Below are 13,820 nucleotides of genomic sequence, written 5' to 3'. Positions count from 1 at the left end.
AAAATGCTAGGTCATTTTTTTAACCTTTTAAACTTGTGATTTTGACTTTCTATAATATATTTGCATTTTAAAAACATTGTTTTGCCTTTAAATTTAATCTTTTGACCTTTTGAACTCATAAGTTGGACTTTTTATCTCAGACTTTGAGCCTACAAACTTATCATTTTGACTTTTTTCATCTTTTTTGTCAGTGTTAGGTATTAATTTATTTTTGCATATTTTACTAATGGTGAAAATGAGGGTGACAATTTATGTTTAAGTGTCGACCTTGTTAGGCTCTTAGATTAGGCCTAAATTCAGAATCCCCAATTGACTTTCACACTCCTGGCCTAAATAGTCCAACCCTTGGGGTATCTCACTGGAGCAAATCTGGCCCCAGACTCAATATGAGTTTGACAATCCTGTACTTCCTGTACTAGGATGTTTCACCCTTTTATTGATTTTACAAATCAATCTCAGTGGCTTTTTTAAACATACAAAAAAAACTCTTTAAGGTCAAAGCAGATTTCTACAAAGTAATGTCAATTAAAAGAAAACATGTTTATATATATATATATATATATATATATATATACACATATATGTATGTATATATATATATATATGTTATATATTGCCCATCTCTGGGATCAGCCAAGCTGCCAAATTCTGAACATGAGGGCATTAGTCCACACAAAGCAGTAGGTGACATCATGGTGGTAACTTGCCAGCTTCTAATGTTCAATCTCTGGATTCACTCATTGGTTTCTTGGGTGCTCAGGAGATGCAGTTCACACCCAAGAAAGTCGGTAGAAATGACCTAATGTGTCCCCAGCTTGGCTATGCTGTTCCAGACCTACTGTGGCTTATTAAGGTGATGGATATGCAGTGTGGGTTCATGTACTTTTTGCTCTGATAGCCAAGGACTCAACTGCATTGACTGTTGTTGGAGCAAGAATCTCCCTGCCAGATGAATCTGATTTTAAGCATGGTGGTCTGCCAACAAACATGTTACTTCTTAAAACATGTGAGCCGGAAAATTCAATATAACACACTTCATCATTGGTGAACACCCAGATGTATTAACAAATCTGACATGTGCTAAGCTGCCATTGTTTACCTGCTTCACATCAGACCTCGATTTCATGAGACTGAAAGAGCTGTGCTTCATGTGTCACTGTTTCCGATCTTTCTCTCTAACTAGAGGCTTACTTTGTGTGGGCAGGATGTATTTGGAGGGCATTTACAGGTTGAAACAGGAGCACTATAAGTCACTGATGCTAAATAATTCTGACTAATATGTCTTGTTGTAACCTGCAGGTCACTTTGGTTGTGTTTTCCATGGAACTCTGCTGGAACCAGATGGGCAGAAGCAACACTGTGCAGTCAAGTCCCTGAACCGTAAGTATGGACCCTTGAATATTTCAGAGAAATCCCTTAGACATGAAGGAAGCTGCAAAAAACAATGTGCTTCATGTACAAACTCTGTCATGTCCAAATGCTCCTCAGTGCCTTTGTTTCAAACACAATATCTCTAAATTCCCTGAGGGAAGCGCTTTCAAATTTGTCTCGAAGTTCAGGTTTTGTTGTCAAAGTTAAAAAGGCAAAGGACAACATGCTCACCACTGAAACCACTGTTTGCAGTCATTCTAGAAATTTCAGTGATGACTCTGACTTTTGCCATTATTCCACTGTCAAGCGTGTGAACTAGACTAGCAATGCCTTGTAGGTGTAAATAGAAATTTAATATCAATACATTTTTACTGCTCAGAAATCAAGATCGTGATCTTGCCAGGCAACCTGACTAGTTTAATGGTATTTATTCAATAGTTTTTGGCACATTTAGTCTTTCCAAAGGTTGGAAGATGAAAAACAAAAAATATTTGATTAACACAAGATGCATGTGCCCTAATGAAAGGATGAGTGGCCAGTGAAGAGGTTCTTAAACCCAGTTATGGCCTTTTATTAGCCCCCATAAATCCACCGTGGTAGACCAATTGGCTGCAAAAGCAGGCGCAGCATCAGGGTTGTCAAGAGGAAACCTCCCTACACTGATGTTTCATCCAAGTAGTCCCATAACCTCTTGTAAGGATTGACAATAAGCTCCAGCATCCCAGAGCCATCCTTTCTGCATGCTAGTTCTCTTCACCTACCTTATCCACACACTGGCCTCCTTTATCTTTCATACTCTACTGTAGGGCCATCACAGCCTTAACGGCAATGCCACCTTTAGTAGAGGCTCTGTACATGCAAGCTCCAGGTAGCAACAATACAACTATTCCTGAAGCCAACATTACCCATGGAAAATGGCAAAGAAATCATTACAGAAAAAAGAAAAAAAACAGAAACATCTGTAGAGAGACGTTGCACCAGAGAGAGACCTGTCTTGGCTTGAGTTCATCTGCGATGGATTAGTCTGTAGGCACGATCTCTCACTATGACCCTATTTTCATGTGGGAAGAGAAGGTGAGAGACAGACAGGGAAGGTTGAGCTAGGTTAAGGAGCCTGTTTGGGCAAGAGCTTTACCTCGGGTTTAGATTCGCTTTATTGTCCCACAAGGGGAAATTCGTTTTGCCAAAGGAGCCCACAGAAGACGGCGTACTCAAGGACAACAGTAAAATAAGACCCAATTAAAAATGGATGGAAGTCAGACACGATTAAAAAATACAGCGTGAAGAAGAATATACACAAAATCAACTACAGCACTTTTGTAGGAATACACCCTGCTCACTGCACTGAGTGAGTCAATCAGTGCAGTGCCAGGTGTGTGTGGGCTGATTGCCCTGATTAGAGCCAGCTGTGACAAGCTGATATAAACACCTGGACTGCAGCACTCAGCTGTGTCCAAAGTCACTCCCTATTCACCATATTAGTGGTTCTCAAATGTTGTGGTGAGGCACACTGGTGTGCCTTGAGGCAAGTCTAGGTGTGCCTGAGGAATTTGTACAACTTTGTGTGATTATTATCACTATACAGGTATAAAAAAAAATACATTGGGCAACTACTTGGAAAGCTGAAGTTCTCTGTAGTATTTTTAATGTTGTCTTATTGTGCTTTTGTTTAATATTTTTTGATAATTTTGTGTAAAAATGACTTATAATGGGTATGAGAAATTTTGGATTTGTTACAATAGATTGTTTAAATAAACAACATGTGATAAAGGCTGATTCAGCTGAAATGTACACTGCAAAAATGTTAGTATTAGTATGTACTTTTAGCAATACAGTTGTTCCTAAATGGAATTTGAACAGCCATGCATTCTTACTATGACTATACAGCACCTAAAATACTAAAAGAACATTTAAAGAGGCAATTATGCATGGATATGAAGATGATGTGCCTTGAGATTTTGGCTTGATCTTAGGTGCCTTGGGCCAAAAATGTTTAAAAATCACTGCACCATATAGTGCACTATATCCTCCTTGGTTTTGCCATGAACAGGCAAGATTTCTCCTAATCCAAATCCACTGATTGGTTTCAACTGGCTGTCTTTTACACTCCCAGTTCACCTAATAATAAAACAGCTGATCCTGCTCTGAACTCTTTCCCACTTCTACTGAACAAACCCTTTCATTCCATCATTACTGTTCATTAGATTTCGTCTAATGTTAGGGAAAACTGCAGTTAAATTGTGTTCTATTATTTTGCTTTGACTTTTACTACACAGAAACTTTCATTGCTGTGTCTGTAAAGCATTCAGGGTCATAAAAAAATTGTAGCAAGAAAAAATAGATGTGAGTTAATGTTAAAAAAAACATACCTGGCCTCCTGATGTCTGGTTTAAAGTGACAGTTTATCCTTTAATGATTTGGCTCAAAGGCTCTTGCTTTTTAGGCTGTCAGCCTTAAAATCCACTCAATCAACATGCTCTTTTTCTACAAAGGTGGTTTCATCCAACTGAAATTATTACATCCCTCCTCATTTTAAACTGCATATCATCGTATGATATCACGTTGCTTGAATTAAATTAAGGATCTCATCTCTTCAAAGTGATGAATCTTTTTCAGCTGAGCTGATGGTGATGAATGAGCATCTGATGGTGAGGATGACGTTAGGGTCTCCCCTAATCATGTAACCTGTCAGATGGGTGCAGGGAGATTGATGCTGGAGAAATATGGAGGGGAGCTCAATAGAGAGACCAAATACACTCAACCTGCTAGGGTTCTGTCCTCTGGGAAAAAGGCCTTTTATTAAGTTTAGTGAATTCAAAGGGCAACCAATCATTGTTTTAACATCCTTTTGTTATATTTGACACCATAAATTGAGGCATTTTACCCAATATTACCATTAAAAGGACACATGGTAGGTGTATGATACAAACATAAGGATCCTTAAACAGCAAAAGTGCAATCTGCTGCCTAATTTGCACAGTAAGATTCTGAGACAACTGTCATCATCTGTCTTCAGGATATAAAGAAAGGCCAATCATATGGTTTCTTCAGGCCTAAGGAGCTTCCATCTCTAACCAGATTACAGCTGAGTCAGTAGGGCTAAAGTGCAGGACATCAGAGGCAGGCATGCAATTGGCAAATGGGGGTTAGTATGGGTCAAGTCTGGGTGAGGATATTCAGAGAGGGTACTTTTATTTTTTACTTTATTACCATTATCTTTTTTCATTCCCAAAGGTATAAGAAAATGACCTTCCTCAGTACCTGTCTTCTTTTGAAATATTACGTCAACTCTTTCTTTCCTTACCTCATCTAGTCTGTTATGGTGTTTTATCTTCAAAATGTCTTAATGTGATTTTCTTTTTCTCTAAGGCATCACAGATCTGGAGGAGGTGTCCCAGTTCCTGAAGGAGGGGATCATCATGAAGGACTTCAGCCATCCAAACGTCCTCTCTCTGCTGGGAATCTGTCTGCCTCCAGAGGGCTCACCGCTGGTGGTTCTGCCTTATATGAAGCATGGAGACCTGAGAAACTTCATCAGAGATGAGGGACATGTATGTTTGCAATGTTTCATTCCAACATTGATTATACACTGTATGTGCCTTGAGGACATTGTAAGGATTCCTGTGCCCATTCTTCTCTTTTTGAGCAAAAATCTTCCTGTAGGCACCTGATTACACTGTATGGACAAAGTATTTGGCTACAGCTGTTAATTATTGAATTTAGGTGTTTCAATTAGACCATTGACCAATGACTGCTAAGGCGTGTGGTGCATAAAAGACACCAACGCTCTGCTGATTCCATACCTGAAGAGGTCTGAACTTCCACTGGCATTAATGTAAACATGCCAAGCACAGATGAAGCGGTGCAAAGCACACTGACACTGGACTGAGGAGCGATGAAACCGTGCTCCCTGGAGGGACAAGTCACACTTCTCTGTTTGCCAGTCAGATGGGCCAGATGGGATAGGAGAGAGATTCCTGCCTGACTGTACTGTGTCAGCTGTGATGTTTGGTGAAGGAGGGATAATGGTATGGGACTGTTTTTCAGGGTTTGGGCTAGACCCCTTATCTGCAGTAAAGTGCAATTTTAACACTTAAACATATCAAGACATTTTGGACAGTGCTATGCTTCCAACTATGTGGCAACAATTTGGGGAAAGCCCTTTTCTATTCTAACATGTCTGTGCCCCAGTGCACAAAACAAGGTCAATAATGACATTGTTTAAAGACTTTGATGTGGAAGAACTTGACTGGCCTTACAGAGACTTGACCTCAACCCCATCATGCCTCTTTGTGATGAACTGGAATGGAGATTGTGAGCCAAGCCTTCTCAACAAGCATTTTTACCCAGCCTCATAAATGCCCTACAGAATGAATGGGCACAAATTCCCACAGAAACACTTTAAATCTTGTGGAAAGCCTTCCAAGAAGAGTCAAAGCTGTCATAACTGCAAAACGGGGTGCAACCCCATATTGAAGTACATGCATTTGAATACAATCTGATTACAGTTCCTGATGGTGTTATGTGCAGGCGGCCAAATACTCTCGTCCATGTAGTGTTTCTTCTCTATTACATTGTTGATGATTAGCAAAAAAGTGGTAGCAGTTGAAACCAAAATTACACCCTCGACAGATCAGTAGTGAAAGCACAAATTTGAAAAGAAATGCAATCCTCTGATGTTTTTCTTTCCCTTTAGAACCCAACAGTGAAGGACCTGATGGGCTTTGGGCTGCAGGTGGCCAGAGGGATGGAGTATTTGGCCAGCAAGAAGTTTGTCCACAGAGACCTTGCTGCCAGAAACTGCATGTAAGTTTATGGATCAGTGTATCCAGTATTTATTTCAGGTCAGTTATAGGTAGAGTAAGCTTCAATGCATATTAAAACAGTTAAATGCAGCAGGGAAAGAAGGACAAGTGGAACGGTAGTGAATAAAAAGCATAATACAGCATATGCTCAGAAAGCATTCATGACAGTGGTTGAGAGTGGCTCTTCAGACTCTTATTTATTTAACAATATCTTACATAATATGCAACACACAGATTATGTGCAAAATTTAAGACAGATTTAGATAAATTACCAATTTAAAAATGTGCCTTTGAAAGAATATATGGATGTAAAAAGCTTAATAGACAAAATCTACTATAGAGGTCTGAGAGACCAACTGAAAGAAACTTTATTTTACTTTTGTTTATGGTAATTTAGTAGTAAATATGTGTGTTTTCTTTCTACATTACAGCTGTCCGACCAAAAAAATACAGGTCAAAATGTAACACAAGAAAATATTTAATGATATACAACAACGTAAGGTCAAAGATTTTCAGACAGCAGAAAAAGGGAAAATAGTTTGAGACATTTGCTGAATTAAATGAAAGTTAAAGAGAGTATAAAAGCTGATAAATTGTAATTATATGATTAAAATACAGCAATTAATTCCTAATAATTCCTCTTTTACCGTGACAGGCTGGATGAGAGCTACACAGTGAAGGTGGCAGACTTTGGCCTGGCCCGAGACATCTATGATAAAGAATATTACAGCGTCCACAACAAAAGTGGAGTCAAGCTGCCCGTTAAGTGGATGGCTCTGGAGAGTCTGCAGACACACAAGTTCACCACCAAGTCTGACGTGGTGAGGAATCAGATCCACAATCTTTTTTTAAAGTGTTAGTAAAAAGGGTAATCCTTTGATAAGTATTTGATGTCATTGTTTTTCCTTTAGTGGTCATTTGGCGTGTTGCTGTGGGAACTGATGACCCGTGGAGCCCCACCCTATTCTGATGTGAACTCTTTTGACATCACCGTGTTCCTCCTGCAGGGGAGGAGGCTGCTGCAGCCTGAGTTCTGCCCTGACGCACTGTGAGTACACAAATACACACAATTACAAATAATCACATGTACACTAGAATTCAGGTTAGGGTCTTATGGATGGGGACATAGTGGAAAAACATATGAGGAACTTAGCTGTAGCTTGACTATTAGTACATGGCTGATGTCCTTTTCCATGGCTTGTAATGTAGTGAGTAAGCCAAGAAACTGTCCCTGTAGCCCATGAAAGATTCTACTACCTACAAATTCTCACCTGTCATTTTCTTCTATTAAACTGTCAGGGTTCAGCAAGTGTGAGTGAAGCACTGTAGTTCTGAACTTAAATCCATCACAAAAAAGGGTTAGATCCTGGAGTCCAGAAGGAGCAGCAGGAGAAACAGTGAGCTGTGTAAACAATGGAAATCATAGATAAAACCCTGTAAAGTTTCAACCATCTATCGTTTACATCAGCATGAGTTTAAAACACGTTAAGTGTAAGTTAGCTTCATTAATATGAGCTTTGGCAAATGTAGCTAACACAGCTATATAGATAATGTAGCTTAAAGCATAGCTATGTAGCCTACATGGCTGCTTTGTAACATGAGCTTAAGCAAACATAGCTTAAGGTAACTTAGCTACAAGGATAGTGTATATACATAGCTGCTTTTTGGGCTTAGCTCCAGCTACATTAGCTACATTAGCTTCGTAGCTAATTTACGCAGCTAATGGAGCTACATTTGCTGCGTTTCGGGGGCTGTCCTAAGCGCTAATTCCGAAAATAATTGGAATTAGGTTTATTGCAAATTAGTTTTACACAAGGAACTTGTCTCAATGTTTGGCTGCAAAAAGAAATAGCAAGATTATAGAAAAAGGAAATAGCTATGAAACCACTGTCAAGCTAACCTTGCAAAGCAGATGGATACGCCCGTTTCCATGTTTCTCACTGGCGAATCCATCTTGCAAAGCTCCCATCTGAACCGTTAGGGCCCGGTTAGAGAGTGACTGGACCAGTCTGTGTCAAGGGGCAGAACTTTCAGGCGCAGCGGAGTTCGGATGTAAGCAAGCAGCAACTAGAGGACGGTGCAGATTTGACAGAAGACATTAGCGTGGATGCTGCTAAAGCACCAGTTTTATCCGAAATTTACAACATTTCTTCATTAAAATAAGAACAAAGAATAGCAGTGAGTTTTTTTCTTCTCAAAACAACAAAAGTTGTGTACTGACATGTCTTCAGTCGCCATGATTCGCCTTATGCAGTTTTCTGTGGAGTTTACACCTCGGTAGCGGCAACAACGTCACGTGTTTTGTTGCTCTGATTGGCCCGTAAAGATGTGACAGAACATTCATCCTATCCCCCTCTGAGTTTTTTTCAAAGGCTCTGCTCTTTCCCAAACACTGTCCATAAGAGGTTTGCCTGATGCATGTGTGAAACAAATCTATCTGCTCTGCCAAGTTACTGTCAAGGAACTTGAATTATGATTAAAAACACAATTAAGAAGCAATATGTATCAAAAGTATGAAGGGTTTTGGGAAGAAGTTTGAAAATGGAATAAGAGTCAGCATGGATGCCTGCTGGGAGGGTGTTCCAGATGTTGGGAGCGGAGCAGCTAGAGGCTCTAGATCCAGTAGTAGTCAAGTCAGCAGATTATACAGGAAGTTGGATGAAAGAGGACCTGAGAGTGCAGGAGGATGTACTAATGCACAGGAGGTCAGAAAGAAAAAAAAAGTGAATTTATGAATGACCTTAAAGATTAAGTATCATCACAGTCATGGGTCAAATGTTCTTTAAAAAGTTCTACTTAAGCTTCATATAACAAAGCAGAACATACAGATAAATTTGTTAAAATTCCCACTGAATAACGGCAATGCATTTCCTCCAGTAAATGCTCTTATCAATTAAACTCTGACCCAGGGGTCCTCAACGAAGGCCAAAAGTGATCTCACACCATGCAGATAACACTGTGAGGTGTTCCCTGCCTGTCTGCAGTGTCTGTGTGGAAATTAGAGGGGAGTGGGAGTCTTCAGGTGAGGGAGGAAGAGGCCCAAAGTTCCCAAGCTGTAAATTAAACAGAGATGTCAGGAGGTGATGCACGTCTGCAAACATTCCCGTAATTCCTCACTCCTGGCTGTTGGCTGGGTGTTTCAGTGATAGCAGACGCTGGCACACAGCTCAGGCTTGTTGTGATGGAGCCATTTTTCTTCATTTTTAAGGATGCCAAGTTAGAGGGAAAGAAGAATAATAGAAATATCTGTCAACTTCTGACAGACTGCAGAGTTTTGTTGCTAAATGATAAAAATGATTTATTGAAGGTGTGAAAGTCAAATTTATCTTTGAGGCACATCGGAATGATAAGCCTTTGTAAGAGAGTTTCATTTTTTTATGCACAGCAGCAGTGAGTGAGTAATAACCTACTGTTTAATGGAATTCACTTCCAGTGTTTAATGTAGCAATGAGAATGAAGTCATCCTGATAGAGGTGAAAACAAATTTGTTGCTCAGATATCAGGGTTAAAAGGTTCCTGACGGATGATTTATTTCTAAATAGGAAAGAAACTTTTTTAGAGAAGAAAAGGCATTTCATGCTGCTACAGGAGTCAGAAGAAATGGAGCATCACATCTGTAGAGGGGTGGAAATAAGACTCGCTACACAGTAGATGTGTTTATGTGGAATATTTGTCCGTTTTATGTCATACTAGAGGTATGATATGAAACATAGATGTCACATTGTTGTTCCAGTCTGTTTGACCAAAAGAAAAGAATCACTTCCCATCCTCACCTTCCCCTCCCATAAAAATATATAAGATAAAATAAGTGTTTGTACAAATATTCACCCCCTTTAAAGTGACTGACCTAATTTAACAGTCCAGCCTATTGGTGCTAGTAGTCACGCAATTGTTGAAATGGGGATCACTTGAGTGCAGAAAATGTGCCTCAAGTGAATGTAGTTTAAAGACACCTGTGTCTGGAAGGTCCAGTTTATCAATATTCCTTGCTACCATTGCACCATGATGACAAAAGAACACTCCAAGCTCCAAGCAAGAAAACTCATTCTATCTGGAGTAGAGTTCACCAAAAAGCATGTGGGAGACTCCGTGGTCAAGTGGGAGAAAGTTCTTTGGTCTGATGAGACCAAAATGGTGCTTTATGGCCAGCAGACAAGATTTTGTGTACGGGGGACACTAATCACTGCACATCACCACAAACACACCATCCCCACTGTGAAACAAGGTGGTGGCAGCATCATGCTGTGGGGATGCTTCTCAGCTGCCAACCCTGAAAGTAAAGGAAGGGAGTAAAATGAATGTGGGAATGATGATTGAGGACAATCTTGTTCAGTCTGCAAGAGGACTACAGCTTGAGAGAAGATTTATTCTAGCAAGACAACGACCTGAAGCATTCAACAAAAGTTTCACAGAAATGTTTTAAAGACAACGAGGTAGACTTGAATGATTCCTGTGCAACCTGACAGAGCTTGAGCAGTTCTGCAAAGAAGATTGGAGTAGCATTGCAGTTTCCAGATGTGCAGGCCTGATACACACCTATCCACACAGACTCAGTGCTGCAGCCAAAGGGGACTCTACTAAATACTGACTTAAAGGGGGTGAAATGTAGGCAGTCAATTATTTTATATCACATAGTTTTATTTAATTGACATTACTTTGTAGACATCTGTTTTCACCTTGACATTCAGGAGTTTTTTTGTCTAGTTTATATTAGCCATGATTGAGCAAAGTCATTAAAAGGGTAAAACATCCAAGGAGGTGAATTTTTTTCATAGATACCGTTTTCACATCTACAGACACACTGGTGGTGTTGGACATCCCTCATATTTGCTAATATTCTGTCTTAAACATCAAAGCAAGATGATATTTCTCTTTAGAGGTCTTGCATCAAAGGTAACACCAGTGTAAGACTTTTTTTGAATGCTTGGGTTGTTTGCTCAAATCATGTGTTTAATACAATGCCACAACCAAACACATGTCAGCATATGTTAATCAAGAATGTTATTAACTCCTGTTAACAGATATCTGCACATGAAGGCAGATAAGAATCTCATTGTAGAGGTCGTCTCTGCATTCAAGTTTGCAACAAACTGTATGCTCCAAGACCAGTTTAACCCAAGTTACACAGCTGAAAAAAGTGCTGTTGGCAAAGCTGTTGGCTTGTAGTCCCCTCCCTGAGTTTTAAAGCTTCTCCTCCTCTTCTCCCCCTCCAGCTACACGGTGATGATTGAGTGCTGGCACCCGAAGCCAGAGCGTCGGCCCTCCTTCTCCGAGCTAGTGTCCCGCATCTCCGCCATCTTCTCCAGCTTCAGCGGCGAACACTACGTCCTGCTCAACACCACCTACGTCAACATCGACAAGATGAGCCCTTACCCCTCCCTCCTCGCCTCCTCCTCCACAAATGACCCCTCCTCCTCTTCCCCGTTCTCCTCCTCGGACCCCATCACCTCAACGTCCCTGCCAACCCAGTCCTCCCTGTTTTGTCGTGTGGAGCGAGAGTGCTGCACCTGAAGGAGGAAAAAGACTCAGTTGAGAAAAGGAGCATGGGGAGGCAGTGAGGTGATGAAGAACTACTGTATGTACTTGCCAAACACTGGACGCTGTATGCTGAGGGGGATAAACTGTTTCTGCCGCTTTGACTGATCACTCAATGTACATATATTGACCTTAAACAGAAACAGTCCCCCTTGAGCTATGGGGGCGACTTTATTGACTTTGTTCGGACAACCTATCTGACCTTTCATCGACCCCGGGGAGCATGATGTCAGCCTTCCTGTTCCTTTACAAAACAATAAGAAGGCACAGGAGCTCTTCTTCGAAGCCTCCCAGCAGACAAAGCCACTGTCACAGAAGCCCAAAACTATAAATCCAAACCATCTTAGTGACTGCTGTAGCCGCACAGGGAGAGATTTCAGGCTCTCCTCTGGGTGGCATGTGCTTCGACACCCGGATGTGGCTGGGGTCTGCCTGTAATGTGAATGTTTGACAAATGGCCATGTAAAAAACGTCCCACCTCCACACGCCAAAAACAAGACTGTACACCTCCCTCGCATGCCCTGCGCCTGCACTCAGAGAGATAAATGAAGCCTTTTTCATAGACTGTAGCGCCTCGGGTGAGTAAAAAATGCTGGTGAGGGTGTAGGTGGAAGGTGGGAAAAAACCTGCTGCCGTGAGTGCAGTTCACTGGATGCTATTTGCAGAGAAATCTAAAGAAAATGAGCTCTTAATGTGCTTGGATAAAAAGAAGTCTAGCAGCCTTTTCGTGACTCACCTGTGTAAAATACCCAGACTGAAATGTACATGAAGCGTCTTTTATTTTCCACCAAACATCCCATCATTTCAGAATAGTCCCACTCTGACAACATGTACACTCTTGAAAGTGTTGAGGTTTTCTTGGAGAGAAGAAAGAGAACAAATGAGAGACATGTCCTGGAGGTTTTTCTGTCAGTTAATGAGTCGCTAAGCATGTCAGATCAGTCTCTGCTTTGTGTATCCTAAATTTATTTGACACAGAGCATATCGGTGCGTGTTAAAATTACTCAAACACAAAGGACATAAGTGGCAGGGCAGAAGGGTTTTGGCGCTCTTAACTCCAGAGCTAAAAGTTTATCTCCAACGTTTGATTGATCAAGTAACTTTTAGTCAAATTTACAATGAGGTTGTTCTCCCATAAAGGTTTTATCAAGAATTTTCCAGTCAAACTTTTACCTCAAAGGGTTTTTACCCAAGTGTGTCAATCTTTAAATCAAGGGTTTGTAATTGGTTGATCATCAGTGATATCTGTATTTCACTCTTTATGACAATTGTGCAACAAGTCAATACAAAAAAAATAATCTAGATTATTAACCTTACAACCAGGTTTCTGTTTATGGTTGGTCCCAACTGACATCTGCAAACAATCTGTATATCATGCATACCTAAACCTATATTCCCATGCCATTATCCATATTTGCCTATTTGGCAGTAACATGCACAAATGCATGCTCCTTACAAATGTGGCACCATTTAAAGGGAAATCAACAGGCTTTCCAACTGTATAAGATTTGTGCCATGACACATTGTTACAACAAAGAAATAATCTAACTCAAATTTTCTTACTTTTTGTGCTAAGTTTAGATCCATACATTTGCAATTTAGATGCACATTCAGGATGTAAATACAATATTTAACAAAAAATGCATAAATTAATCATCTTATTGACTATTAATGATTTAATTATTTGCAGTTACTTTGTCAAAAGTTTTTATGTAATAAATTTACTGGAAATCAGTTGAAACTGTACAGCAGACACGTATTTGTTCAATTCAGCTGAAAGAATAAGGCTTTATTTTATTCTGGGTGCATTTTAAATTCAACATTAACATGTAGGCTATAGAATAAGATGTACAGTGCCATGAAGAAGTGTTTGCCCCCTTTCTGATTCCTTTTTTTTTTTTTTTTTTTTTTTTTGCATATTTATCACACTTAAATGTTTCAGATCATCAAACTAATTTTATTTTTATTTATTAAGGGGGGAAAAAAAATCCCAAACTATCTGGCCCTTTGTGAAAAAATACCCCCCCCCCCCCCTTATTAAAGCATGAGTTAGCTGTGATTGAACACAGTTCTTGGAAAGCTGAGTTCAGTTTCACCAGCCACACCCAG

General features: G+C 40.1%; 1 protein-coding gene across 1 annotated transcript in view; it reads left to right on the top strand.

The window, feature by feature from the left end:
* The window catches only part of met (MET proto-oncogene, receptor tyrosine kinase), a 117,897-nt gene extending 104,291 nt beyond the window's left edge, over positions 1 to 13,606 (top strand). Inside the window, exons 16-21 of the mRNA XM_041796027.1 lie at positions 1,300 to 1,380; positions 4,741 to 4,922; positions 6,068 to 6,177; positions 6,832 to 6,997; positions 7,088 to 7,224; positions 11,390 to 13,606. Coding sequence (XP_041651961.1) covers positions 1,300 to 1,380; positions 4,741 to 4,922; positions 6,068 to 6,177; positions 6,832 to 6,997; positions 7,088 to 7,224; positions 11,390 to 11,687 — 974 coding nt within the window. The 3' untranslated portion in view covers positions 11,688 to 13,606. The remainder of the gene's footprint in view (positions 1 to 1,299; positions 1,381 to 4,740; positions 4,923 to 6,067; positions 6,178 to 6,831; positions 6,998 to 7,087; positions 7,225 to 11,389) is intronic.
* Positions 13,607 to 13,820: the final 214 nt, after the last annotated feature.

Source organism: Cheilinus undulatus, linkage group 9 (genome assembly GCF_018320785.1).
Source record: "Cheilinus undulatus linkage group 9, ASM1832078v1, whole genome shotgun sequence".
Taxonomy (NCBI): domain Eukaryota; kingdom Metazoa; phylum Chordata; class Actinopteri; order Labriformes; family Labridae; genus Cheilinus; species Cheilinus undulatus.
The sequence above is the reverse complement of the archived record's forward strand: the minus strand, read 5'-3'. Positions and strand labels throughout refer to the sequence as shown.